General features: G+C 48.5%; 2 protein-coding genes and 1 long non-coding RNA gene across 3 annotated transcripts; 2 read left to right on the forward strand and 1 right to left on the reverse strand.

The window, feature by feature from the left end:
* Positions 1-1,343: 1,343 nt before the first annotated feature.
* LOC123382360 lies at positions 1,344-3,355 on the forward strand. Its single transcript, XR_006590624.1, has 2 exons — positions 1,344-2,175; positions 2,933-3,355. It is a non-coding gene; the product is annotated as an uncharacterized LOC123382360 (long non-coding RNA).
* An 11,265-nt stretch (positions 3,356-14,620) lies between these two features.
* Positions 14,621-15,683, reverse strand: LOC101090730 (ferritin light chain-like). The gene has a single exon (XM_045046177.1). The coding sequence runs from the start codon at positions 15,528-15,530 to the stop codon at positions 14,784-14,786; it is 747 nt and encodes a 248-aa protein (XP_044902112.1). The 5' UTR covers positions 15,531-15,683; the 3' UTR covers positions 14,621-14,783.
* Positions 15,684-15,780: 97 nt separating this feature from the next.
* On the forward strand, positions 15,781-17,055 carry LOC102902632 (EP300-interacting inhibitor of differentiation 2). The gene has a single exon (XM_023245348.2). The coding sequence runs from the start codon at positions 15,921-15,923 to the stop codon at positions 16,482-16,484; it is 564 nt and encodes a 187-aa protein (XP_023101116.1). The 5' UTR covers positions 15,781-15,920; the 3' UTR covers positions 16,485-17,055.
* Positions 17,056-27,076: the final 10,021 nt, after the last annotated feature.

Raw genomic sequence — 27,076 nt, forward strand, 5'->3', positions numbered from 1 at the left:
TTAAAAAAAAATTTTTTTTTTAAAAGAAGCCACCCTCTTGGGGTGCCTGGGTGGCTCAGTCTGTTAAGCATGTCAGCTAAGTCTGTCAGCTCAGGTCATGATCTCACAGTTTGTGGGTTCGAGCCCCACCTAGGGCTCTGCACTGACAGCTTGGAGCCTGCCTGGGATTCTCTCTCTGCCTCTCCCCCACATGTTCTCTCTCTCTCTCTCTCTCAAAAATAAATAAATAAACTTAAAAAAAAAAAAAAAGCCACCCTCTTGGCATTAATTTCCCTGCAGTGAGGGTTTGTGAGTGTATGGGTGCTGAGAGGGCTTCGCAGGGGTGTTGGGCCAAAAGTCAAAGACGCCCAGTGGCAGGCAGAGAAAGGTCCTGAGGAAAGGGCTGTCGGCTCACACCCACTTGAAGCCAGCAGGAAATCTGTGCGGCCCTGGTCGCCTCAGTAAAGCAGTAACGGTGCTGTAAAGGTGAGCCTGAGGTTATAAAGGGATGCAGATAAAGCCTGATATACTGGCTTCCTTTCAGTTCGTAGTCACACCAAGCTCATTCCTGTGCTTGGAGCCTTTCACATGACAACTGTCCTGGAAACTTCCCAAAATGACATTAACAAGGCAGGGAGAATGTTCTAGATTAAAAGAGACTAAAGAGAGCAACCCTACGGAATGCCCGGCACTTGATTGGATTCTGGGTTTTAAAACAGCTATAAAAGGGGGCTCCTGGGTGGCTCAGTTAAGCACCTGACTCCGGGTTTCAGCTCAGGTCATGATCTCATGCTTCGTGGAATCCAGCCCCGAATAGGCTCCGTGTGCCGACAGCGTGGAGCCTAGTTGGGATTCCCTCTCTCTCCCTTGATCTCTGACACTCCCCTGCTCATGTTCAAGCACTCGCTCCCTCGCTCTCTCTCTCTTAAAATAAATAAACTTTAAAATTTTGTTAAAAATAAAACTGCTATAAAGGACATGCTTTTGGATGATTGGAGACATTAAAAAAATTTTTTTTAATGTTTATTTTTTTTTAATTGTTTTTTTTTTCAACGTTTATTTATTTTTGGGACAGAGAGAGACAGAGCATGAACGGGGGAGGGTCAGAGAGAGAGGGAGACACAGAATCGGAAACAGGCTCCAGGCTCCGAGCCATCAGCCCAGAGCCTGACGCGGGGCTCGAACTCACGGACCGCGAGATCGTGACCTAGCTGAAGTCAGACGCTTAACCAACTGCGCCACCCAGGCGCCCCAATGTTTATTTATTTTTAACAGAGAGAGACAGAGCACGAGTGGGGGAGGGGCAGAGAGAGAGGGAGACACAGAATCCAAAGCAGGCTCCAGGCTTCCAGCTGTCAGCACAGAGCCCGAGGAGGGGCTCAAACTCACAGACCTCGAGGTCATGACCTGAGCCAAAGTCGGAAGCTCAACCCACCGAGCCACCCAGGGGCTGACAATTGGAGACATTTAAGTGCAGACTGTGTATTCGTCTCTAATTCTTTAGCAGCCTCAGAGCAGAAGGGCTAAGGAAGAGACAACAATGGGAGCTTAGTGCCCGCCAAGGGGAGGGGATCTGGTTAACACCTTCAGCTAAAGTCGGAGCCCCAGAGGGATACACCCTAGGGGAAGGGGTGTACCAATCAGCTCTCAGAGCAACCAAAGACTGAGTCTGATCAGCTCAGACCCTATTTGGATTAAAAGAATCTGCCTCCCCCACCTCCACCTCCCCATTCTCACTGTGTGAGAACCTGATCCACTTGAGACAAAGCTAATACCTTTTCAAGTTGGAACTATGCCTGCAGCTCCGTGACAGGAGTTAACACCCATTGGGTATTTACTTCATGCCAGATATGGTTCTAAGGTGCTTTCGTATATTATTTCCTTTAATCTCCACAGAAACCCTGTAATGCAGGTCTGGCACTGGTTTTACAGATGACGAGCATAAGGGACAGACGTCTCAAGGAACCGGTTCCTACCCCTGAGCTAACAAGTGGCATACTCAGGTTCTGAATCCAGCCGATCCGGGTCCAACATTTCCCACCTTAATTGCAATGGTATTCATTGTTATCAGCCTCTCATCTGATCTTGAGGCTTGTGCATCTCGACTTCTGATCTCATCGTGACTATCTCAAAGGATCACTAAATCTCCAAAGTCAAAGTCCCGCTTGCTCGGGGAACCAGTCCCCTTCCCTCCAGGTAGGTCAGGCGTGGCCTTTTCCCCATCTCTGTCAGATCCTAGACCCAAGTTCTCAACGTCTCCCAGTGGTGGGAGCCAGGACTCAGTGCCCTCCCCCCCAACACCCCATTCTCCAGGATGTAGTAAGAGGTTTTCTTTCAAATGCACATCGAAGCATGTCACACCCTCTCATCACACGCCAGTGTGATATTTCCTTGCTTTATCAGCTCAGAGGACCTAAAAGTAGCAACACTCCAGTAGTAAGGGTCACACCCACCACCCAGATCAGACACAAGGAGTGAGTGACAGGGTCACATCTTAAAAGACATTTGTAACAATATCCTTACCTAGTACTTACTACATGGCCAAAATCCTTTCCCAATTTCAGACAGCTAAACCAAAGATGTCAGGTATCTGTCAACTGCCGCAGAATTATAATGGTGGCTGTGGGGGGCGGGGAGGGGGGGAGGGAGGGAGGGTTACTTTGTAATTTGAGGAACGCCAGGTGAAAAGTTGCCCTCAAAGAATGCCTTTTCCTTCCCGTAGGCAAAGATTTATTTGCGAGACTTTTCCAGTTTCTGTGGGCAGACATAAGTTTGGAAATGAATTGTCAGGGTTTTAGACCAAGGAAGATAGCATTTGTTAGAACAAGCGCAATTCATACACATGGATAACAGTGACCAGACTCCTTGTCTTGCTGTTGTTCGAGATAACAAAATAGCAAAGCGTTCCCAAATGTATTGGCTTCAAACAGTAATTTATGATTCCCTCGTCCAGTTTTGCAGGTGTAATACGCCCATGGGTCGTGCACCGTGTGGTTTTTATCATCACAGTGGGGACTCAAGTTTTCGGAAGGATACACCAGGCTGGGCTTCCACATGGATGTGTTTGCTCACGTCTCACACTTCACTTGGTATGGCCAGAACATGGCTGTCTTAGACTTCCTCAAATCCCAAGGATCTCATGGTTTCTGGACTTAATGGTGACTGGCTTCTACCATAGTGAGCCTATATGCTATCCAGTCTCCTCCATTTTTCTTGCTTCTTCCAGCTGACTAACCCCCACAGGGAAGTGGGGTTAACACAACTGAAATGTCTGGGGTTTTGGTTTTTTTTTTTTTTTTGAATGGTGCTTTTGTGAATGATCACAGCTTCTTTCTTGAAGCTTGAAACACCTGGAAATAAAGGAACAGTATATTCCGCAGGGGTTCCCAGTAATACAGTGCCACCATTGACAAAGTACAGCAATCCAGGCACATTAGTTGCTAAACATCTTCATATTTTCCCAGGACACAAATACAGAGAGAAATGGACAAATCCACCATCACTGTGAACAATTTTAACACATCTCTCTTATAAATTGATAGCTCAAACATGTAAAAATATAAAATGATTAAGCAAAACAATTAAGGAAATTGGCCTAAGAAAGTTACACAGAATACTGTTCTATCCAACCAGTCTACAGAGAGAAGATAGAATATGTATTATTTTCAGACGTACACAGAATAGTCACAAAAATTGGCCATATGCTCTATGCTATATAGCATATATATGCTTTGCTATATGCTATAAAGCATATATATGATATATGCTATATGCTATAAAGCATATATATGATATATGCTATATGCTATAAAGCATATATCAACAAATTTCAAAGTAACAAAATGATTTAGAGTCTAAATTTTTATTTTTTTAATATTTATTTATTTATTTATGAGAGAGCGAGAGAGAGAGAGAGAACACAAGTGTGGCAGGGGCAAAGAGAGAGGGAGACACAGGACCTGAAGCAAGCTCCAGGCTCCGTGCTGTCAGCAGAAAGCCCGACACGGGGCTCAAACTCACCATCTCAAGAACTAGGAGATCGTGATCTGAGCCAAAGTCGGACACTTAACCAACTGAGCCACCCAGGCCCCCCTAGAGTCTAAATTTTTAGAGCATACTCTCTCCCCCCAAATGTATAAATAATGCATGAGTTAGGGAAGAAACATACATTGAAATTAGAAAATAGTTTTAATCAAACTACAAAAATTCTACATATCAAAATTGTGGGGTGCCAAAAAAGGATTCGTGTGTAGGATATTTTTTTATAACTCCTACAAATCAATAATAAAGTCAGATGACCCCATAAAAATTGAGAAAAGACTGAAGCAAACATTTCACAAAAAAGTATATCAAAAAACACTGTTCAACCTTAGTAATCCTTGAAATAGCAGTTAAAATGCAAAGACATAATATTACACCCCACAACTAGTAAAAAACAAATTGTTTGGCATGTGAAGAAACGAAACACTCTAGAGGGTGTGTAAGTTGATACAACTACTTAAAAAAAATTTTTTTTTTTACGTTTATTTATTCTTGAGACAGAGAGAGACAGAGCATGAACGAGGGAGGGGCAGAGAGAGAGGGAGACACAGAATCGGAAGCAGGCTCCAGGCTCTGAGCCATCAGCCCAGAGCCTAACACAGGGCTCGAACTCACAGACCGCGAGATCGTGACCCGGGCTGAAGTCGGACGCTCAACCGACTGAGCCACCCAGGCGCTCCGATACAACTACTTTAGAAAACTTTGACATTAGCTAGTAAAGTTGAAGGTATGTATTCCTTTTGACCCCCAAATTCCATCCTTAGATATATATCCCTAGGGAATTTTTTAACATGTCCATACAAATATCATTCATAATGGCCCAAAACTAGAAATAACCCAAATCTCAAAAATAAGTGTCACTCCCCATTGCCTCCCACTTACTGACCTTCCCAAGCAAACTACACCCTGAATTTATCAGGATATTTTTATTTAGAGTGTTCCTACCTATGTCTGCAAAACAATGATAAAGAAAATTATAAAACTCATGTAATAGAAGACCTGAATAAGTGGACACACATAGCACATTAGGGGAGGAGAAGAATCCGCTTTAAAGATGCCAGTTCTCCCCCTAAATTCATCCAAGAATATGCATTTCTAAGCAAAATCCCAATAGGATTTTAATGGAAATTCTCAAACTGACTCAAAAATTCACACAGTATGAAAGGCCAGGAAGAGTTAAGACCATCTGGAAGAAGAACGGGGGAAAAGGACTCAGCCTTCTCAGATGTCAACAAAGCATATGTGTATAAGTGCCTGATATAATTATAGTAGGATCATTTGCATTGGGGTAGATAAGCAAATGCATTAATACAAGAGAACACAGGGTCCGAAATAGACCAAGCAGAGGGGTGGCATTACAAATGGGCCTGGAAGACAGATCCCCTAGAAGCAGCCGGGGCTGGAACTTTGCGGGGGGGTGGGTTTACAACAGGAGGGTAGGCAGAGAAGTCTGCTAGAGATTTAGAGTTAAGAGGGAGGGCAAGGGAAGGAGGAGATAGATAAAAGAAAGGAGGGAGGCTGGGAGAAGGAGAGAGGATGAACAGGGGCAGAGAGGGAGAGGAGGAGGTGGAGGAGGTTGGAGGAGGGGATGCTAGGGGAGGAGAGGAAGGATCAGGGAAAGAGGGTGGAAGGGAAGGAGGGAAGGGAAAGAGAAAAGCAGGAGCAGAACGAGAAGAGGGGGAGACCATGTCACACAACAGTAGCGGTTGGAGGGACACTTTTAGGTTTCCAGCATGGAAAGTTACATAGCTTTCTAAACCAAGCTAGGGACTGAGATCCGATCGTGTAGGTGTGTCTTACAAAGAATTAACTTGGCTAGGTTTTAAAATACGAAGCGACTTTTGTCCTTCCTTGGGGGTTGGGGACAACTAGAGCCTGGCCGGAATGTTGTCCACGTGCGGATTCGTCTCCCAGGCACGGTCTCCACGAGGGCGCAAGGGTTAAACACGCACGCGCGCGCAGGCGCACAGGCACGCGCTAACGTGTTCCCACGCACCATGGCGCCGTGGCGTTTTTTCTGGTCTTCCCGGGAGCTGCCCAGCGGACCCAGCCGCCTGAGGTGCCCCAGCTGCCCGCGGACAACAGTGTCCCGCGGACAAATGCAGCAAATGACGACCGCGACGTCCTGCAGGCAGAGGTCCCGATCTGGCTCTGCTGCCCTCTCGGGAGACCCCCAGGCAAGCGCAGCCTCTGGGGGAAAGACGCCCAACACCCGCGGCAACCAGTTAAGAGGGTTTGACCAACCCCGCTGAGTGTTCCTGGGTGGGTTTGACCAACCCCGCTGAGTGTTCCTGGGTGTGTGCAGAGAAAGGAAGCAGCCCAGGATGCCAGCTGGCGAACGCGTTTTCCCAGCATCTATCTGGATTATTTTACATTTATCGAAGGTCTACTTTGCATCTGTGGCTTAGTTTCTGGCTGCAGAACTCGGCTTGTGATAGGCTCAAAGATAGGGAATAGTCACATGCGAGGCCCTTTACATCACCAGGGAAGGAAGCTACCTTCCGGGAACCGTGCCATTTTTTTTTAGATTCAAGACCATCTCTCTCTCTTTTTTTATTTTTTTATTTTTTTTTTTTCAGCGTTTTTATTTATTTTTGGGACAGAGAGAGACAGAGCATGAACGGGGGAGGGGCAGAGAGAGAGGGAGACACAGAATCGGAAACAGGCTCCAGGCTCTGAGCCATCAGCCCAGAGCCCGACGCGGGGCTCGAACTCACGGACCGCGAGATCGTGACCTGGCTGAAGTCGGACGCTTAACCGACTGCGCCACCCAGGCGCCCCTCTCTCTCTTTTTTTAAATGGTTGTTTATTTTTGAGAGGAAGACAGAGCGTGAGTGGGGGAGGGGCAGAGAGAGAGGGAGACAGAATCGGAAGCAGGCTCCAGGCTCCGAGCTGTCAGCACAGAGCCCCACGTGGGGCTTGACCCCACAGACTGCAGATCATGACCCCAGCCGAAGTGGGTCGCCCAACCCACTGAGCCACCCAGGTGCCCCCGGCTTTTGCCAGGGGCTCCTGGCGGGCTCAGTCCGTTGATCACCCAACTCTTGATCTTGGGGTCATGAGTTCACGCCCCATGTTGGAGATAGAACTTACTTTAAAAAGAAAAAGAGAAAGATAGTTGCTTGCCAGTCCTACAACTAGAACGTTTTTATTGGGCGGGTGGGGGGGGAGGGATATTTTCGATTAAGGGAGAACAATTTTTACACGACTGAAGAAGAGTAGCATCAGAAACGACAGAAAACAGTGGAATGCTCGTGGGTCTTTTGAAGCCTGTTTTCAGAAAAATCCTGAGTGATGCAGATTCTTTGCATCGCAGGAAGTATCTTTCCTGTTTGCCTCCCTGCAAAGCAGCTTGGCTTTGTGAGAATAAAACTTGACGCAACAACTTGCCATGTGATATTAACCCAGATGAGGAAAGAAGTGACTACAAGCCCCAACTTTCTAAACCTTTATCTGGAAAATGAGGACTGGAAGACTTTTGAGAAACCTCCGAAATTTCAGAATTTGTAATCTCTTCGTGTCATAGTCAACAAAGACAATTGCTTAGTGGAAGATTAATTTGATGTTTTCAAGGTATTTAAGACGACAGGTAACATAAAAATACAACAGAGCATGTATCACATATATTATGTGTTAGTGTTTTCAGGAACATGAAATATGGGAAGGACGTGTTTTTGTTTAACTTTTTTTTTTTTTTAAGATTTTATTTTTGGCGGGTGCCTGGGTGGCTCAGTGGGTTGAGTGTCTGACTTCAGCTCAGGTCATGATGTCACCGTTCGTGAGTTCGAGCCCCGCGTCGGGCTCTGTGCTGACGGCTCAGAGCCTAGAGCCTGCTTCCAATTCTATGTCTCCCTCTCTCTCTGCCCCTCCCCCACTCACGCTCTGTCTCTCTCTCTTTCTCTGTCTCTCTCAAAAATCAATAAACATTAAAAAAATAAATAAATAAAATTTAAAAAATCAATAAACATTAAAAAAATTTTTAAGAAAAAATTAATGTTCCATTAATTAATTAATTAATTAATTAATGGATTAATTAATCAATTAATGTTCCATTAATTTTTTTATGCTCTGAAACAGCTTAAAATGCATTGGGGAGGCAAGTTATATTATGAGTCCCAAGAGAGGAATAGACTTGCCATCCACTGACCTCAGGCTTGGCCAGTTTGACTTAATTTGACCAGTGAAGTGTGAGCATTAATGATGAATGTCACTTCTGAACAGAAGTTTGGGGGCACCTGGGTGGCTCAGTCGGTTGAGCGACCGACTTCGGCTCAGGTCGTGACCCCGAGGTTCGTGGGTTTGAGCCCCGCATCGGGCTCTGTGCTGACAGCTTGGAGCCACAGCGGGCCCAGGGCAAGTGGGCCCTAAACTTCCTAAACCGGCCTAAACGATTGAGCTTGTGGTGATGTATATTATCAGCAAAAGCTGATGGACGGAGAGAGACAAAGTCCTTTTTGGGGGACTTAGTAGGATTTCCCTTTGGAACCATTTGGAATGGTTCTTTTGGAAGGTGAGCTCTTTGCTTTGGGAAAAATATTTACACGCTGATTGAGAACATCGCACTGTCTGAATTGTTTATCTCGAACTTACTCGTTCCATGCCTGTCTCACAGCCTTAGGGTAGCAGCAGGCTTTGCTAACCTAGCTGAATCATCAGGTAATGTGTAGATCTTTTTTTTTTTAATGTTTATTTATTTTTGAGACAGAGAGAGACAGAGTGCAAGTGGGGGAGGGGCAGAGAGAGAGGGAGATACAGAATCTGAAACAGGCTTCAGGCTCCGAGCTGTCAGCACAGAGCCCGACGCGGGGCTCGAACCCACGAACCGTGAGATCATGACCCGAGCTGAAGTCACACGCTCAACCGACTGAGCCACCCAGGCGCCCCAGCCTATTGTTTTTTTTAATGGGTAATGTGTAGATCTTAACGTTACACGCATTTTTAAAATGTATTTATTTTGAGAGTGAGAGAGAGAGAACGAGTTGCGGAGGGGCAGAGAGAGAGGGAGAGAGAGAATCCTAAGCAAGCTCCAAGCTGTCAGCGCAGAGCCCGACTCGGGGCTCAAACTCGTGAACCTTTAGATCATGACCTGAGCTGAAATCAAGGGTTGGACGCTCAACCGGCCGAACCACCCGGGTGCCCCTGCGTTAAAAGCATTTGAACAGTCGCTCCCGTAAATTCAATTTGCACTTCACCGTTTCCTGCTCCGACAGTGCAGGTGGACATCTAAAGGTTCGTGGCGTTTCCTTGAATTTCCTCAGATTTCAGAAACCTGCTGGGAATCTTCCTTCACCAGGGCTGCCGAGGGACCCCAGGGGCCACGTGTACTGGAGAAGGAGGTCCTGGCTGCCCAACAACAAGGATGGTGAGAATTTGATGCCCCCGGCTCGTCCACAGCTTAGTCACTCCCTGGGTCACGTGAATTGCTTGCTCAGGAGGGACTAGAAGTGAATGTGAAGTCGTCCCGGGTCTGTCTGACTGCTCTCTGCACCGTCCTCCGTAGCATGCCGTCCTCGGGTGGCGTCAGCCCTCGAGAGGACAAAGCAGTCAAGTCAAGGGCACAGAGTAGAGCAGAGGGGTCAAGGGCACGGCCTCTAGAGTCCGATTGCGTGGGCTCACACCCTGATGCTGACATTGGCAAAAGCATGAGCCTGGCCATATTTCTGGCCCCTTGGGTGCCTCACAGGTGTATCCTAAACCCTCTCTCCATTTTTTTTTTTCTCTCCTCTGCTTTATCACCGATGCAGGATTAGATGGGGGCTGGCAGGGGGGTGGGGGTGGCGGGTACAGGCCTTTGAGATCCGCGAGAGAAGGAACGAAAGAACCCGGGGCTCCTAGACTCACACACGGGTTCAGGGAATTCATGCCAACGGGAAGGTTCTCGGCTCCCCTGGTGGTGATGGTGACCGTCCACTCACATCTGAGCTCCGGGCTCAGCGGATTTTGGAGAGATGCCCAGCCCCGCCCCGCACAGAGGCCCGGGCAGGAGAAGCGCTTCCGTGGAGAAGGCAGCCGACAGCCAGCTCCAGGCGGGACCGACAAGAGACACACTAGGGAAAGGGAAGAGTAGACGGAAAAGAGAGAAAAGGATGTTCTTTCATCCCCTTGGCTAATAAAAAAATTAGCTAAAAGGTTCTCATTTCCTCCCACATCTCCGGCAAGAAAAACAACACAGGCCTCCACCTCTCCTGGAATGGGTAGGTCTCGGGGCATTGACTACATGAAAAGGGGAAACATCCCCAGGGAAAAACGCTGTTGTTGTTGTTGTTGCTGTTGTCTTTAAATGGTCTTATTCTCTTTCTTAATGGTTATTTATCTATGGGGGGGGGGGGCAGAGAGAGAGAGGGAGAGAGAGAATCCCCAGTAGGCTCCACACTGTGAGTGCACAGGCAGATATGCGGGACTCAGTCTCCTGAGTTGTGGGATCCCGACCTGAGCCAAAATCAAGAGTCAGACGCTTAATCGACTGAGTCACCCAGGCGCCCCCAACCCACTTTTGAAACAAGAGAATGTCCTGATTTTTAAAAAGACGGTAGCCCCCCAACTTATCTGCGAGGAAATACGTTCCAAGACCCACTCCCCCCCCCCCACCGTGGATGCCTGAAACAGTGAATACCAAACCCAACACGTACGCTGTATTTTTTCCTATGTATGCATACCTTCGAGAAAAATCTGTAAATTAGGCACAGAGACAACAGCATATAATGAAAAAGGACAGGGGTGCCTGGGTGGCTCAGTTAAGCATCCGACTTCGGCTGGGGTCACGATCTCGCGGTCCGTGAGTTCGAGCCCCGCGTCGGGCTCTGTGTTGACAGCTCAGAGCCTGGAGCCTGCTTCGGATTCTGGGTCTCCCTCTCTCTCTCCGCCCCTCCCCCCCTCGCGCGCTGTCTCCCTCTGTCTCAAAAATCAACATTAAAAAAAATTACAGTACAAAAAAAACTTTTTTTAATATTTGAAAACTAAATAATTAAAAACGAATTACCCTCCTGCAATTTTAATGCGACACAAAATTTCACAGCCCGGTATCGTGCCCTTGGGTATTTTCTACATGATTTGTAATCGCTGCAAACAAGCACCCGTCATTTAGATGAACTGTGACCAATTTATCCAAGCCCCTGTGTGAGGCATTTTTGTTGAACGGCCCCCAAAAGGGGATGATACAGACCCAGGCCATGCCCAGGAGAAGCTGGAGATTAAGACGACCTTCATGTTTCTGGCTAACAGGACAAGCGTCCTGTATAGACAACTGTCTTGGGCCATCCAGCCGCATTCCAGAAAGCTGTAGCTTCGGGTCATTTGGAGCCATGCGGGTATTCTTAGACTAAGGATGAAGAAAACGAAGCGTTTGTGTCACACCCTGGCACCGGAAGGAGGCTCCCGAGAAAGTCTTCGGTTACAGAGGGGAAAGGCTCCGAAAACAGAGCAAGTGTCTGGGGCGGTCGCATGAAAACCCCCCACCAGATACCCCCTTGAAAAAGTGTCTCCCCATGGGGTGCCTGCGGGGCTCAGTCGGTTAGGCATCTGACTCTTGGTTTGGGCTCAGGTCGTGACCTCATGGTTTGTGAAATCGAGCCCTGCATCGGGCTCTGTGCCGACAGCACGGAGCCTCCTTGGGATCCGCTGTCTCCCTCTCTCTTTGCCCCTCCCCTGCCCCCGTTCCCTCTCCCTCAACATAAATAAACATTTTTACATTTGTTTCTGTAGGGGCGCCTGGGTGGCTCAGTCAGTTAAGCACCTGACTTCTGGTTTCGGCTCATGTCATGACCTCAGCGTTTGTGAGTTCGAGCCCCACATTGGGCTCCACACCACTGACAGTACAAAGCTCTCTCTCTGCCCCTTCCCTGCTCGTGCGTGTCCTCTCTCACTCTCTCTCAGTATAAATAAACTTAAAAATGTGTTTTTAATTTTTAAATCTCCTTTAAAAAACATTCTCTTTATTTTTGTCCTGTAAAAAAACAAAAAAACAAAAAATTGTGAATCCCCTAATATGAGTTCCTTTAATTGTTTAGTCTGTGGCATGATTGACACTGTCCTCAAATGATCCAGAAATAGTGGCAGCAAGTCAGAGACAAAGATGCTTCAGCCACTGGAAGTACAGTCTTGGGAGCACTAGCCAACCCGGAATCTATCTCTAAGTTTTACTTTTATCTCCCCACGTGAGCACTTCTATTCAAGACACTATAATTTTGTTTATAGCCATTCCTATGCCCAGATAATAGGAAGGATTTTCAACTTCTGCTGTAAGGTCATTTGGGGCCTCAGAGAGCAGGATTATATGTGCCTCCATAGGATTATAGCAAAATTACTACAATTTCTAGTTCCTCCCCTAATAATATATGTTGTTACCTACGTCTGGGAACTCTTTTGTTAAGTATTTGTGATTTTCTGGGCAGCCTGAGAGTGGGAGCACGGACCTGTGGGTCTCCAGCCCAGCCTGGGAGCTGCCTTGAAGGAGCCCCACATGGGGTGTCTGTCTGGCTAGGTCACTGGAGCACACAACTCTTGATCTCGAGGTTGTGGGTTCAAGCCCCACACTGGCTGTAGAGATGAGCCACACCTAGAGTGATGGCAGAGAGTCTGGTGAAGAGCTGTGTTTGAAGCAGCGAGGAGGCTGAATGTTGTGTTTTATAAATGCGATGCTCGGACCAGGAAAATTAAATGAGAACATATAGCTACTCCTTTAAAAAAATTTTTTTTTAAGTTTCATTTGTTTAAGAAATCTCTACACCCAACGTGGGGATCGAACTCATGACCCAGAGATCAAGAGTCACATATTCTCCTGACTGAGCCAGTCAAGCGCCCCCAGAATAGCTACTCCTGATAGGGCAGAGAGCAGTGAGTCATTAACGTTACTTGCTGATGCCCGGGAATCACAGCCATCATGATGGGAGTCACCACCAGCAAAATCAAAGATAGAATTTCCTGGGGCGCCCGAGTGGCACAGTAGGTTAAGGGTCCGACTTTGGCTCAGGTCATGATCTCAAGGTTCATGAGTTCAAGTCCTGCACTGGGCTCTGTGCTGACAGCTCAGAGCCTGGAGCCTGCTTCAGATTCTGTCTCTCCCTCTCTCCTCTGACCCTGTTACCCTCTGTCTCTCTCTCTCAAAAATAAACATTAAAAAAATAAATTGAAAAAAAGAATTTCCCTCTCTGAAGTCTTTCCATTAATTAGAATAAAGAGAACGTAATTGGAGAACCAATATTTAAGATGTTGTAATATTATGAGACACATAACAAAAATAGCAATGACTATGTACCTATCAAGAAAATGAACTACTGGGGTGCCTCACTGGCTCAGTCCACGGAGCATGTGTCTCTTGATCTCCACTTGGTGAGTTCGAGCCCCACATTGGGCTTATTAGAGTTTACTTAAAATTTTAAAAAATGTTTAAAGAAAATTAACTATTTATAACCACAATGGAAAACATGGGTGAATCTCATAAAAATAGTGCGTGAAAGAAACCAGACACAAGGGTATACAATTTCAAAAAGTAAGCGACACTGGCAGGTCTGGGTGGCTCAGTCAGTTAATTCACTGGATTTCTGCTCAGGTCGTGAGTTCTAATTCCTCATCGGGGCTCTGCACTGAGGGGGCGAGCCTGGTTGGGATTCTCTATCTCAAAAATAAACTTAAAAAAATTTTTTAATAAGCAAAACTAAAATACAGGAATGCACCCCCAGGAATAGAACAAAAAGCAAAGCAAGTAAACAATGACCATAAATACCAGGCTAGTAGTTACCTCCCGGTAGAAAGGAGATTCTTGTGAAGGGGGAAGGGTTCGGGAGTATGGGGAGTCAATTTCCAGTGGTGGTTACATGGCTGTTCACTTTCTGATAAACCATTCCGCTGTATACTTTTGTATACGTTTCTGCATATAGGTTATGTCACACAAATAAGATTTAGAAGAACATAACCGTCCAAGAGTAGCTAAAGAAGTTTTAAAGATAACAAGGGGGGGGGGGGGGGCGCCTGGGTGGCACAGTCGGTTAAGCGTCCGACTTCAGCCGGGTCACGATCTCGCGGTCCGGGAGTTCGAGCCCCGCGTCGGGCTCTGGGCTGATGGCTCAGAGCCTGGAGCCTGTTTCCGATTCTGTGTCTCCCTCTCTCGCTGCCCCTCCCCCGTTCATGCTCTGTCTCTCTCTGTCCCAAAAATGAATAAACGTTGAAAAAAAAATTAAAAAAAAAAAGATAACAAGGGGGTATTATTATAAAGCTTTAATTGTTAAGAGGATTGTTATGGGGGGGGGGGGGCACCTGGGTGGCTCAGTCCCTTAAGTCTCCGACTTCACAGTTCCTGGGCCCCATGTCCGGCTCTGTGCTGACAGCTCAGAGCCTGGAGCCTGCTTGGGATTTTGTGTCTCCCTGTCTCTCTGCCCCTCCCCCACTCGTGCGCACGTGCGCTCTCTCTCCTTCAAAAATAAACATTAAAAATGTAAAAAAAAAAAAAAAAAAAGAGAGAGAGAGAGGATTGCTATGGGGAAGATAGGCAAATGAATAAATGGAAAATAATAAAGAACATCCTCCCCACCCACCCACCCACCCCCCAAACAAACAAAAAACCAAGAATCTAGGATATCCTGGTGTATAATACAGGCAGCGTTTCTGTTTTTCATTGCAAAAAGCTTTATTGTTTCCATCGGGTCGACAGTTTGGGAGAGGGCTCCGTCGTCGTGGTTAAAAAGCTGCTCAGACAAGCCCAGGCTGAAGCCCTGGCACTAAGGGGATGCCAGAGGGGCCCCTCCAAGGTTGCTGGGCTCCAGAGGCTGCTAGTCGAGCTTGAAGGTGAGCCTTTCGAAGAGATACTCGCCCAGCGCGGCCTGAGGGCCGGCCAGCCTGCGGAGGTTAGTCAGGTGGCTGCCCATCTGCTTGATGAGTTTCACCTCCTCGCCCAGGAAGTGGTTCTCCAGGAAGTCACAGAGATAAGCGTCGGCACGGGCAGAACCCAGGGCATGCAGATCCAAAATTGCCTCGTTCAGGTTCTTCTCCAGGACTAGAGCCGTTTCCATGGCGTCCAGGGCTTTACCCCACTCGTCGTGCGACGGCTTCTGCACGTCCTGGAAGAGCGCGCTGCCGCTCCGCTGGTTTTGCAACTTCAAGAGCCGCTGGGCACCCTCGCGCTTCTTCAGGGCTAACTCGCGGAAGAAGTGGCCCAAGCCCTGCAGAGCCACATCGCTGCTGTCGAAATAGAAGCCCAGAGAGAGGTAGGTGTTGGAGGCCCGCAGATGCATGTTGACCAGGCAGTTGACGGAGGCCTCCACCTCGGGGGAATAATTCTGACGACACTGAGAGCTCATGATTGGCCGGCAACAAGGCGCTAAGCTCAAAAAACGGTGTTGGTTGGCCCCAGAGGCAGAGGGTGGCTGAGAAGGTGGTTCCGGGGGTTGAGACTGTAAAGGCGGCTGGAGGGTGGTCTGAGGCTGGAATAAGGGGTGTCCCTGGGTCTGGTCAGTCCAAGTTCTGTTGAAGCACGAGGCAGATCCAGCGGACCGCCGGGCGCACTGCAGATGTGGCATTATAATCACCAGAGAACAAGCGTAGAGAGGAGCATGTTGGGTGGAACCTGGGGAAAGCCAACAAGAAGCAACCTTGTAACACTCTCCTGGGGTAAACGTTAAACTGACTCAAACGGAAAATAGGGACGCGCCCTTCGACGTGCCGTTGCCCGCTCGGGGCCGTTTCGGCTGTGATGACGCTTCTGGCCGCGAGGTGGCGCCCGGCGGGGCACGGGCGCCGGGAATGACGCGTGCGCAGCGCTCCTAGGTGTATCCGTAGGATAAACGCACGCGCCGCGTTCACCGGTGCGCACAGCGCTCGCGCACACGCACTTACGCGCCCGCCCGTAGTCGCGACGTCCCGTTTTTCCAATTTTTCTGGGAGCGGCCCAGCTGACCCCGGGGTCCGAGATGTCCGAGCTGCCCCCCGACAGCGGTGTCCGGCAGACGGACGCGGCGAATGGCCACCGCGACGCCCCGCGGGCGGAGGTAGGCGGCGGGAGGCGGGAGCCGGCCCCGGCGGGGCCTGCGGAGCCCGGGGAAGGTCCGGTGGCGGCGCCCGGGGAGGCCCGCGACGCACAGGTAGCCCGAGTGTTGGCGGAGCCAGCGGAGGAAGAGGGCGCGCAGGCCAGACCCCGATCCCGGCCCGGGAACGGCCCGGGGCTGGCTGCGTTGCCGTACCTCCGCCTCCGTCACCCACTTAGCGTTTTAGGAATCAATTACCAGCAGTTCCTGCGCCACTACCTGGAACACTACCCGATCGCTCCGGGCAGAATTCAGGAGCTGGGAGAACGCCGCAGGAGGTTTGTGGAGGCCTGCAGAGCCCGGGAAGCAGCGTTTGATGCCGAGTACCAGCGGAATCCCCAGAGGATGGATTTTGACATTTTGACATTTACGGTAGCCCTCACTGCGTCCGAGGTCATCAATCCTCTGATAGAGGAACTTGGTTGTGACAAGTACATAAGCAGAGAATAGTCCGGTGGCGAAACCACTGCAGAGGGGAGCCTCTGTTTTCAAGTCTCGCGCCAGTCCTGTCCCTCGATTTTAGAAGGTCAAAGTGTATGAGATAAGGCGAGGCATAGTTGCGGGGGGGGGGGGGGGAGGGCGTTTATCGCGACAAAGCCTCAGAAAAGAAATTCAAAGCCTTGTGACTCCTGTAACTGTTGAGTTTGGGGTTGATACAGAGCCTTCTCCCTGTGTTGTGGAAATGACTTTCAAAACTGCTTCACTGAAAAGTGAAGGATAGTTTTCAGGACGTTGAGACCCGATGAAGAACTGTGGCCGGTATCGGAGCCCGTGATGACGAAAGAAACTCTCAAATCGTGATGGGGAGGAGTAAGGAGCCACGGCGGAGTTACCCCGTGGAGAGACTGGAAGCCTATGGCGAGAACTTGACATTGTCCGAATATGTGCTCTGTTCACGTCCGGTTCAACAGAAGGTTTTAGCACGAGATCGACTTTGTGTTCTGTGAAGCATTTCAAACGGCAAGCAGTGTAACTTGTTGTATATATTACCTGATAAACCTTGTATTCGAGAATAGCTGAAGATTCTGGATTTTTTTTCTTTCATTTTTAATGTGTTTAAGCTTTTTTATTTATTTTTTTTTTTTGGTAAACCTATTCAGAAAACCCCCAAAACGTGAAATATACACGGAAAGTTCTTCCCATCCCTGTCCCCTCCATCCAGTCCCCGCCACAACCCACATCTGCAAGGTGCCTCTCCTGTCGTTGCCTTGTGTACACACAAGCAAATGCAAATTTGGGTGTTTTTTTTTTTTCATTTCTTCACAAAAGTGGGCATACTTACTGATTTACACGTTGCTTATTCAGTAAGTATGTACCTTGAAGATCCTTCCAAACCACTGCATTGCCTCGTTCTTTGTTCTTTTTCAGAGCTGCGTTCTGTTTCATTCTGTGGTTGATTATGTTGTAATTTACTTATCCAGGAGCATATCGATGGGCATTCACGTTCTCCATCTTTGTCTTTAGATTTTTTTATGTCAGAAATTCATCATTTGGGGCGCCTGGGTGGCGCAGTCGGTTAAGCGTCCGACTTCAGCCAGGTCACGATCTCGGGGTCCGTGAGTTCGAGCCCCGCGTCGGGCTCTGGGCTGATGGCTCGGAGCCTGGAGCCTGTTTCCGATTCTGTGTCTCCCTCTCTCTCTGCCCCTCCCCCGTTCATGCTCTGTCTCTCTCTGTCCCAGAAATAAATAAACGTTGAAAAAAAAATTTTTAAAAAAAAGAAAGAAATTCATCATTTATTTTAGAAGATAATTCTTAGTAAAATCTAATTTTTGATCCGACAGATTTTCCTTTTTTTTTTTTTTTTAACCTTTTATCGCTTCACCCATTTTCTGTTGGCAAAAAAAAAAAAAAAAAAAAAAAAAAAAATGGCTGTGAAAGGTAACCTTGTATGCATATCACAGGGCCTGTGCGCAAATGCTTTGATGGAAATGACCTTGTCGTGTTTTGCCATCTGTGCAATGGGGCATAGCGTAACCTTTGATGGTGTAATACGGCATTTTTCCTTGGGGCATCTTCTAATCAGCAGCTTCTTAGATGCTTTGTTATGTGTAACATCCATAGTGTGAATTTCCAGAAGTGAGAATTCTGGGCCAGGGTACTCATTGGAAATTGTATGTATACTCCCTTTTCTGTGAACCCTGTGTTCGTATCTTTTATCCATTTCTCTCCTGAAGAATTGTTGTTCTTTGTTGATTCCAGTAGCTGGCGGTGTAATATGTGAGATAGGATAATAGCTTGTAATGTGAGTTATGGATATCTTTCCCCAGTTAGTCACTTGTGTCTGGTTTTCCTGAAAGCCTTTGGGCAGGCAGGTTTTTGGTTTTGTTTTGTTTTGTTTTGTTTTTTTTTGCTGTTTTCTTTTAAACCAGTAAGGTATCGAATCTCAAGATTTTCTTGGGGGGTGTGTGTGCGTGTGTGTAGTTTCTTTGTGCATATTTGAGTCTCTGAACACTTGGAATTTATCCTGATGTACAGTAAGAATTCAAAATTTATTTTTCAGGGGCTACTGGTTGCCCCAGCACCAGTTACCAACTAGTCCTTCTTTTCCCTGCTCACTTTGTTTAAAGATGCCCCTTCGTCATATGCTAAGCTGTGTTTTCGATTTTCTGACTACGTAGTTTTAAATCTGGTAGTTTTTTTTTCAACGTTTATTTATTTTTGGGGGGGACAGAGAGAGACAGAGCATGAACGGCGGAGGGGCAGCGAGAGAGGGAGACACAGAATCGGAAACAGGCTCCAGGCTCTGAGCCATCAGCCCAGAGCCCGACGCGGGGCTCGAACTCACGGACCGCGAGATCGTGACCTGGCTGAAGTCGGACGCTTAACCGACTGCGCCACCCAGGCGCCCCAAATCTGGTAGTTTTTGATGTTTATTTGTTTTTGAGAGAGCGCGCGAGCAGGGGAGGGGCAGAGAGAGAGGGAGACACAAAATCTGAAACAGACTCCAGGCTCTGAGCTGTCAGCACAGAGCCCCATGCGAGGCTCGAGCTCACAAACTGTGAAATCATGACCTGAGCTGAAGTCAGATACTTAACTGACTGAGCCCCCCAGGCGCCTCTCAAGCAAAGCTTTTTTTTTTTTTTTTTTTTTTTAGAATCACATAACAGTTAATTTATCATTAAGATACTGAGTCTTCCTATCCCAATGGTCTATTTTCCCTTTAAAATTTTTTTTTTTTTAAGTAATCTCTACACCCAACGTGGGGCTCAAACTCACAACCCTGAGATCAAGAGTCACGTGCTCTGCAGACTGAGCCAGCCAGGCACCCCTATTTTCCCATTTTTTAAAAGACTTCCCCCCCCCCCCCAAAAAATGTGGCACCCAGCTGGCTCAGTTGAGCACCTGACTCTTGATTTAGTTAGGCTCAGGTGGTGATCCCAGGGTCCTGGGATGAAGCCTCATGAGCCTGCTTGAGGTATTCTCTCTCGCTCTCTCTCGCTCTCTCTCGCTCTCTCTCGCTCTCTCTCGCTCTCTCTCGCTCTCTCTCGCTCTCTCTCGCTCTCTCTCTCTCAATTAAAAGAACAAACAAACTTCCTTTGTGTCCTTCAGAAGAGTGTTAGGAGCGCCTGGGTGGCTCAGTCGGTTCAGCGTCCCAACTTCAGCTCAGGTTATAATCTCGCGGTTCGTGAGTTCAAGCCCACATCGGGCTGGTGGCTGTCAGCACGGAGCCTGCTTCAGATCTGTCCCTTTCTCTCTCTCTGCTCCTTCCCTGCTGGTTCTCTCTCTCTCAAAACAAATAAGTAAACTTTAAAAAAATAACCCTAGGATCACTGAAGATTCCGCAAAGGCCTTTGACAAAATTCAGTAATCATTCTTGATCAAACACCCACCGAGCAATAGACACATATGTGAAGAACTTCCACAAAATCAGGAACAAGACAAGGGTGCTTGACTATCATTCACATTGTTTTACAGGAGACAGAAGGCACCGGCCCAGGAATTAATAAGGAGAAAGAAATTCAAGGTAGAAAAGTTGTAAAGAGGCATTACTTTGACTGTTTGATATGACCTGTTCTTCAACCTAAGAACCACAGGAAAAACTACTATAAACAAGAGAATTCGGTGTGTTAACAGGCTATCAAATAAATGTGGAGACATTACATTTTTTTGAAATCAATTATCCTCTTTCTATTTGAGAGAGAGAGAGAGAGAGTGCTAGCAGGGGAGAGGGGCAGCGGGAGAACGAGAATCCCAAGCAGGCTCCACGCTCGGCGCTGAGCCCGATCCCGCAACCCTGGGATCACCACCTGAGCCGATGTCAAGAGTTGGACGCTCAACCGACTGAGCTCCCCGGGTGCCCGGAAATGCATTATTTTCAAACACACAGGCAAACTTTTAGAAAAAATGTAACAGAAAGAATCCTCATTTATGCAGAAAAAACAGGAAAGATAAAGTAGCTAGGAATAAATAGATCTGCCAGAGATCTACTTTCGGAACATTCATTTAGGGGCAAACAATATTCTTTTGGTTTAAATATTTATTTTTTTGAGGGCGAGCACGCGCGAGCCAGCGTGGGCAGGGGAGGGGCCGAAGAGGGGGGTGGAGGTTTTGAAGTGGGCTCTGTGCTGAAGCCAGATCAGGACCTGAGCGGAAGTTGGACCTTAACCCACTGAGCCACCCGGACGCCCTCCTACGGTTATTTTTATAGTCCCCACCATGATGAAGTAGTTACTGATAATGCACGATCTTCGTGTGCCTCGAGTGATCCTTATTTACAAATGAGGTATAAGCCTTTTGATGTGCTTCTGGATGTCTGTCTTTTTTGTTTTTTCTTTCAGTAGGCTTCCCGCCCAGCACAGAGCCCACCTGAGCTGAGGAGTGGCCGGGTGGCTCGATCAGTGTCCCAACTCCTGATTTCAGATCAGGTCATGATCCCAGGGTTGTGGGATCGAGCCCCACATCGGGCTCTGAGCTGAGCAAGGAATCTGCTTGGGATTTTCTCTCTCTCTTCCCGCCTCCACCCCCTCCTCAGCCTCTCACCCTCTTCAAAACAAATAAACAAACTTAAAAAAAAAAAAAAAAAAAAAAAGGCCTGAGCTGAGACCAAGAGTCTGACACTTAACTGACTGAACCACTCAGGCGCCGCCCCCCCCCCCCCCAGCTTTTATTTAAGGATGTTCGTAGAAGTGTTCCCTAAGTGTCATTTTCTTGTGCACTATTTGTTAGTTTTAGAGTTTTTTTGTTGTTGTTGTTTTGTTTTTTTTAATTTTTTTTTCAACGTTTATTTATTTTTGGGACAGAGAGAGACAGAGCATGAATGGGGGAGGGGCAGAGAGAGAGGGAGACACAGAATCAGAAACAGGCTCCAGGCTCCGGGCCATCAGCCCAGAGCCCGACGCGGGGCTCGAACTCACGGACCGCGAGATCGTGACCTGGCTGAGGTCGGACACTTAACCGACTGCGCCACCCAGGCGCCCCAGTTAGTTTTAGAGTTTAAATTTTTTTTCTTTATGTTTATTTTTGAGAGAGAGACAGAGCGTGAGCAGGGGAGGGGCAGAGAGAGGGAGACACAGAATCCAAAGCAGGCTCCAGGCTCTGAGCTGTCAAGAGCCCAACTCGGGACTTGAACTCACGAACTGGGAGATCATGACCTGAGCCAAAGTCGGACGCTTAACCGACTGAGCCACCAGGCGGCCCTGTTACTTTTAAATTTTAATGTTATTATAACATCATTTAAATAATTTGGAAGTTTTTCCTTTCCTAAGTTCTGGAACACCTTAAAATCCACTGGAATTGTCCTGGTGAGGTTTGATAGCATTTCCTTTGGGACTGTCCAGGCTGGTGATTGGGGACAGTGAGGGTGAGAGTCCTGATGTCCCTTTCCCTACTTTCCCCGATGGTAAGAGCTGTAGATTTTGAGGTACTTAGAATTACAAAAGTGTCCACACTGAGTCAGAATGTAGCATTTTTCCTGACTTTATTTTAATGTAAGTTTTTTTTCTTTTTTTTAATGTTCATTTATTTATTTTGAGAGAGGGCACGTACCAGGGGAGGGGCAGAGAGAATCCCAAGCAGGCTCCACGCCATCAGCACAGAGCCCAACAAGGGGCTCGATCCCACGAATGGTGAGATCATGACCTGAGCCGAAACCAAGAGTCGGATGCTTAACCGACTAAGCCACCAGGGGCCCCTTTCCTGACCTTCTTGATTAAATGCCTTTCTTTACACTCAGTGGTAACAGAGGGGAGTTGCTGAACTTGGAGAGTGTTATGCGATAAATAGAAGCACGTGACCTGTAAAACTGCAGAATAGTCTTCGAGAAGCATGTGGTGGGATCGCAAGGTCGGAACCGTCTCTCTGGGTTCAGGAAGTCAGCCTGGAGTTTCTGCTTATCAGGTTACCCACAGAGGCTGCTTATTCTCCCGAGTTCTTCCAGGATCTGGCCTGAGACAGAAATTGCAGGTTTCTGCCCCGCAGGGAAGCTGAACTGGGGTTTAGAGAAAAACGAGGTTTGTTGCCCAAACAGGAAGCATTGTGATAACTCAGGTTTCCACAGTTCTAAGCTGCTTCGTCAAACGTTGTGTCCCTTAGTTTGCCCAGAAAAGGACACTGAGGCTTAGAAGGTCAAATTGTTTTTCCAGATCCATCTGACTCCAAATCGCACCAAGGGGCAGTGACCTAACCGGGCGTTAGCCTCTCAGGAGGGCAGGGAGTGGGACCGGGGGCAGGAGGGTGAACATGAAGAGCATCACTCGTGGTGCCAGGTGTCTTGGGATCGAATTCCGATTTTGACATCCATCTGTGAGGCCCCAGGCTTATTACTCAATGCCCGGTTTCCCATAAGTTTATGCCACCCTGCTGCTTCTACATCTTTCTGACTGTAATCTTGTAATAGAGGTGAAATATATAAGCTTTTGGAATTTCTGAGGAGGGGAACACAAGAATCTAGAGTCCTACACCAACGCACATCCTTAGAATACATAAATATTGTCATGGAAACCAAATTAAGATTTTTTTAATGAAAATCAATACATGGGGTGCCTGGCTGGGTCAGTCGGAACAGCATGGGACTCTTGATCTCAGGGTCATGAGTTCAAGCCCCATGTTGGGTGTAGAGATCACTAAAAAGAAATTAACCTAAAGAGGCGCCTGGGTGGCTCAGTCGGTTGAGCAACTGACTTCGGCTCAGGTCATGATCTCGCGGTCCGTGAGTTCAAGCCCCGCGTCGGGCTCTGTGCTGACAGCTCAGAGCCTGGAACCTGCTTCGGATTCTGTGTCCCCCTCTCTCTCTGCCCCTCCCCAGCACTCTCTCTCTTTCTCAAAGGTAAATAAACATTAAAAATTTTTGAATTAAAAAAAAAAAAAAGCTTAGAACTTTCAGCCCCACCCCCAACCTCTGGGGAAGAGGGACGGGCTGGAGGGTGTTAATCACCCATGGCCGGCGATTTGATCAGTCATGTCTACATAATGAAACCTCCATAAAACCCCTAAACAACAGTTTGGGGAGAGTCCAAGTTGGTGAGCACATTGAGTTACTGGGAGCGGTGCACCCAGCGAAACCGGGGACGTGGCGCCCCCCTTCCCGCAGGCTGGGCCCTATGTCTCTCTCCCATGTGGCTGTTCTTGTGTCTTTAATAATAAACCAGTAATGGTAAAGTGCTTTCCTGAGTTCTGAGAGTCATTCTAATGAATTCGCAAACTCGAAGAGGGGCTGCGAGAACCCCTGAATTGATAGCTCCTTGGTCAGAAGTGCGGCGACAACCGGGGATTTTGAGTGGCATCTGAGGTGGAGGCAGGTCTCGCGGGGCTGAGCCCTTAACTTGTGGGAGCTGACGCTAACTCCAGGGCAGAGTGTCAACAGTGAATTGTAGGACAGCCACCCAGTGTCCAGGGAGTTGGTTACTGGTGTAGATAAAACCCACACATTTGTTGTCAGGCTCATTCAGGATTAACTTCAGTTTGATTCATTCAAAGCCCGTGTAAAATCCTTTTTTGTCATTTAATGTGACGTAGCCTTGGGAGTGCTACCCCATCATATTCACATGTCCCACCCACACTCAAGGGAAGGGGGATCATATGAAGGTGTGGGTCATTGGGGGTCACCTTAGAATTCTACCTACCATAAAAAGTAAATAATTTTAAGTAGTTACTACCTTATTATGATTTATCATATTATGACATAGTTAAAAAAAAAAAAACATAGTTAAAGCCTCTGGCTCACTCACTGCTCTCACCTACTCACTCATCACATCCTCCCAATCCTGGGGTATTTGTTATGATTTGGGTTTGACGGCACATGACGGAGACCCAAGATAACAGCATCTTAAACAGGGAAGCTTGCTTTTCCCTCCTGTCCATTTCTGGCAGTTCTGCCGAAGGACCCCAGGCCCCTTCCCTATTGTTGCCCCATCCTCCCTACTCAACCCCCATGGAATCATTCTGTCTCGTACCAAGATGGCGCACCATCAAATCCCACTTCCAGACACCAGGATGGACGGCACAACCCCCCAAACTGCAGGCGTCACTTTTGCTCACGTCCTATCGGCCATACCTAGCGGCCAAGGAGGCTGGGAAATGTAGTCTTCGGCTGGGGACTGTCAGGAAGTAGTGCCTCTGCCCCAGCGGCCAAGCCTGTGTCTTCATTTTGCAGATGGAGACACCAAGCTCAGAGTGCCGACGTCACCAGAAGGCGATGGATAAATCAAGGGCGGAAAGAGGCGAGGAGAACCTCCTTGTATCACAGCCCAAGACCAGGGCTTTTACCAGCTCCGAAGAGCCGATATCTCATCACTGATGCGGTAAGAGGCATTTAATGAAGGTGGGGAAATGCATACATTTGACGGACAAGTGCTGGGGGATCTAGCGTCCGGGTGTGAGATTGTGGACGGCGTGAGAAAATACCGAAGCACCAATCCTGAACCCTGCCTTCCCCCCGTGCTCCTGCCCGGGCCACCCAGTGTGGTGGGGAAACTCGGGCTCTGCAGACAGACGCGCCTGGATTCTCTGGTTCAAAGTAGAAATAGCCTCGGCGACGTAATAAGATATTGGGTCCTTGCACGGCTTCCATTCCGGCGAGCAGATGTGCCCTAAGAGGTTTAACGTTCACGCAGCTCCTGGGCTATGAAAGCCCTCTCCCGAGACTCTCACAGATTTAACTTGTTTACTCTTTTCAGCAGCCCCGAGTGAAGTGCTATTACGTTCCCCACGTTACAGAGGGAGCAACTGAGGCACAGAGCTGGGAAGTGGCAAAACCGGGAGTGGAATCCCGGCAGGGATTTGGCTCCAGGCTCTGTGCTCTCAGTCGGTAGGTTCTAGGGTCTGCCCCGTTATCTGCACCTGCTCCTCGTCGTCAGGAACAGAAAGAGTCCAGGCTCTTGGCAAACGTGCAGAGCTTGGCTTTGGAAGCCCGGGCAGCGTGTCTGATCTCGCTCTCCAACGATCACGTAGCACCCACTGTGCCACCTGCACGATACCCATCACCTCTTCTTCCGCTGAGCCCAACACGAGCCGTCGTCCTCCCCACCTCGACCCCCGACATCCCCTCCCAGGAGGAAGACAGATCCACCAGGCTGCAGGGGAGTTTGAAGTGTTTGTGAACGGACATCTGGTCCGTTTGAAGAAGGTGCTGGGACCCTGGGGGTGGGGTGGGGAGACCGACAGACAGACTGTGCCGAAAGGTGATGGCTTTGTGGGTGAGGCCAGGCTGCAGAAAACTGTGAGCATCATCGGCGAGGAGAGCAGGTAACAGGCAGTGGGCCGGCGAGCTGGAGGCGAGGTGAAGGGGGGGGGGGCAGGGGACAGGGGCAGGGTGCAGGCGTGGCATCACAGCAGAAGACAGGGTAGAGGCTGCCAGGAAAATCTTGCCTCCCTAGCAAAAAGAGAGTGACCCAGCAGGCAGGTCCTTCCTCACGAACCCTCTTCCGCCTGCAATAAGGTCTCCAGGGGTGGAGGTGCAACAATGAAACGACGTGTGTTAACCATGGCAGGAAAGCAATACGGGAAAACTCTGGGTCGCTGACGGCATCGTCGGACCGCCAGCCGACTCCAGCCCCGTCCCACCAGCACACGAGAAAAACGGTGTATTTGTTGGATGGTGGAAGCCACCGGTGGCCCGGTTCGCCGTCACTTGCAGAGAGGAGCACCCCTGACAGAAACCCACTTTTTCTGTGCCCGGCCCTGGGGACTCCACATTTAAGTAGTGTTACCACGCCCATTTGACAGAGGAGGAAATTGAGGCTCCGAGAGGGGGTGTCCCTTACTGGAGGTCACGGCCACTACATGGCAGAGGTCCCACACCTTGCGGTGACCTCCCGGCTCGTGCCCAGGGACCCCACGGCACCAGGTGCAGTGTAGGCGGCCCATCAAGGTCCGATGAATCCCCAAATGGCCCTCCCCCAGGTCACTGACACCCGCCTCCCGACACTGCGAGTCTAAATTTTGTTTTTAATGTTTCTTTTTGAGAGAGGGAGAGAGACAGCGAGCGAGCAGGGGAGGGGCAGAGAGAGAGGGAGACACAATCCGAAGCAGGCTCCAGGCGCCGAGCTGTCAGCACGGAACCCGTCGTGAGGCTGGAACCCACAAACTGTGAGATCACGACCTGAGCTGAGGTCGGACGCTCAACCGACTGAGCCACCCAGGCGCCCCGCCAACACTGGGATTCTAGGACCTGTGGGTTTAGAAAGTGGGCTCCAGGGTGTAATGAAATTTGGGTTGTCAAGTGTTGGAGACTTGCCACAGTCCATATTTCCATCCCACCCCCTAAAACTGCCAATAAAATGAGAAACTGTCAAAACGTATCCTGGGGCACCCGGGTGGCTCAGTTGGTTGAGCAACCAACTCTTGATTTCACCTCAGGTCATGATCTCACTGTTATGAGATCAAGCCCTGCATTGGGTTCCATGCTGAGCCTGCTTGGGATTCTCTCTCTCTCTCTCTCTCTCTCTCTCTCTTTCTGTCTCTCTCTCTCTGCCCCCCTCCCTCACACTCTCTCTAAAAATTAAAATTTTAAATTGAAAAAAAAAAAGTATCCCAAACCAGGGCATAGGAAATGAAGATGCCACAAAAGAAAGAAAGAAAGAAAGTGGGGCACCTGAGTGGCTCAG

The sequence above is a fragment of the Felis catus genome, chromosome E2 (genome assembly GCF_018350175.1).
Source record: "Felis catus isolate Fca126 chromosome E2, F.catus_Fca126_mat1.0, whole genome shotgun sequence".
Taxonomy (NCBI): Eukaryota; Metazoa; Chordata; class Mammalia; order Carnivora; family Felidae; genus Felis; species Felis catus.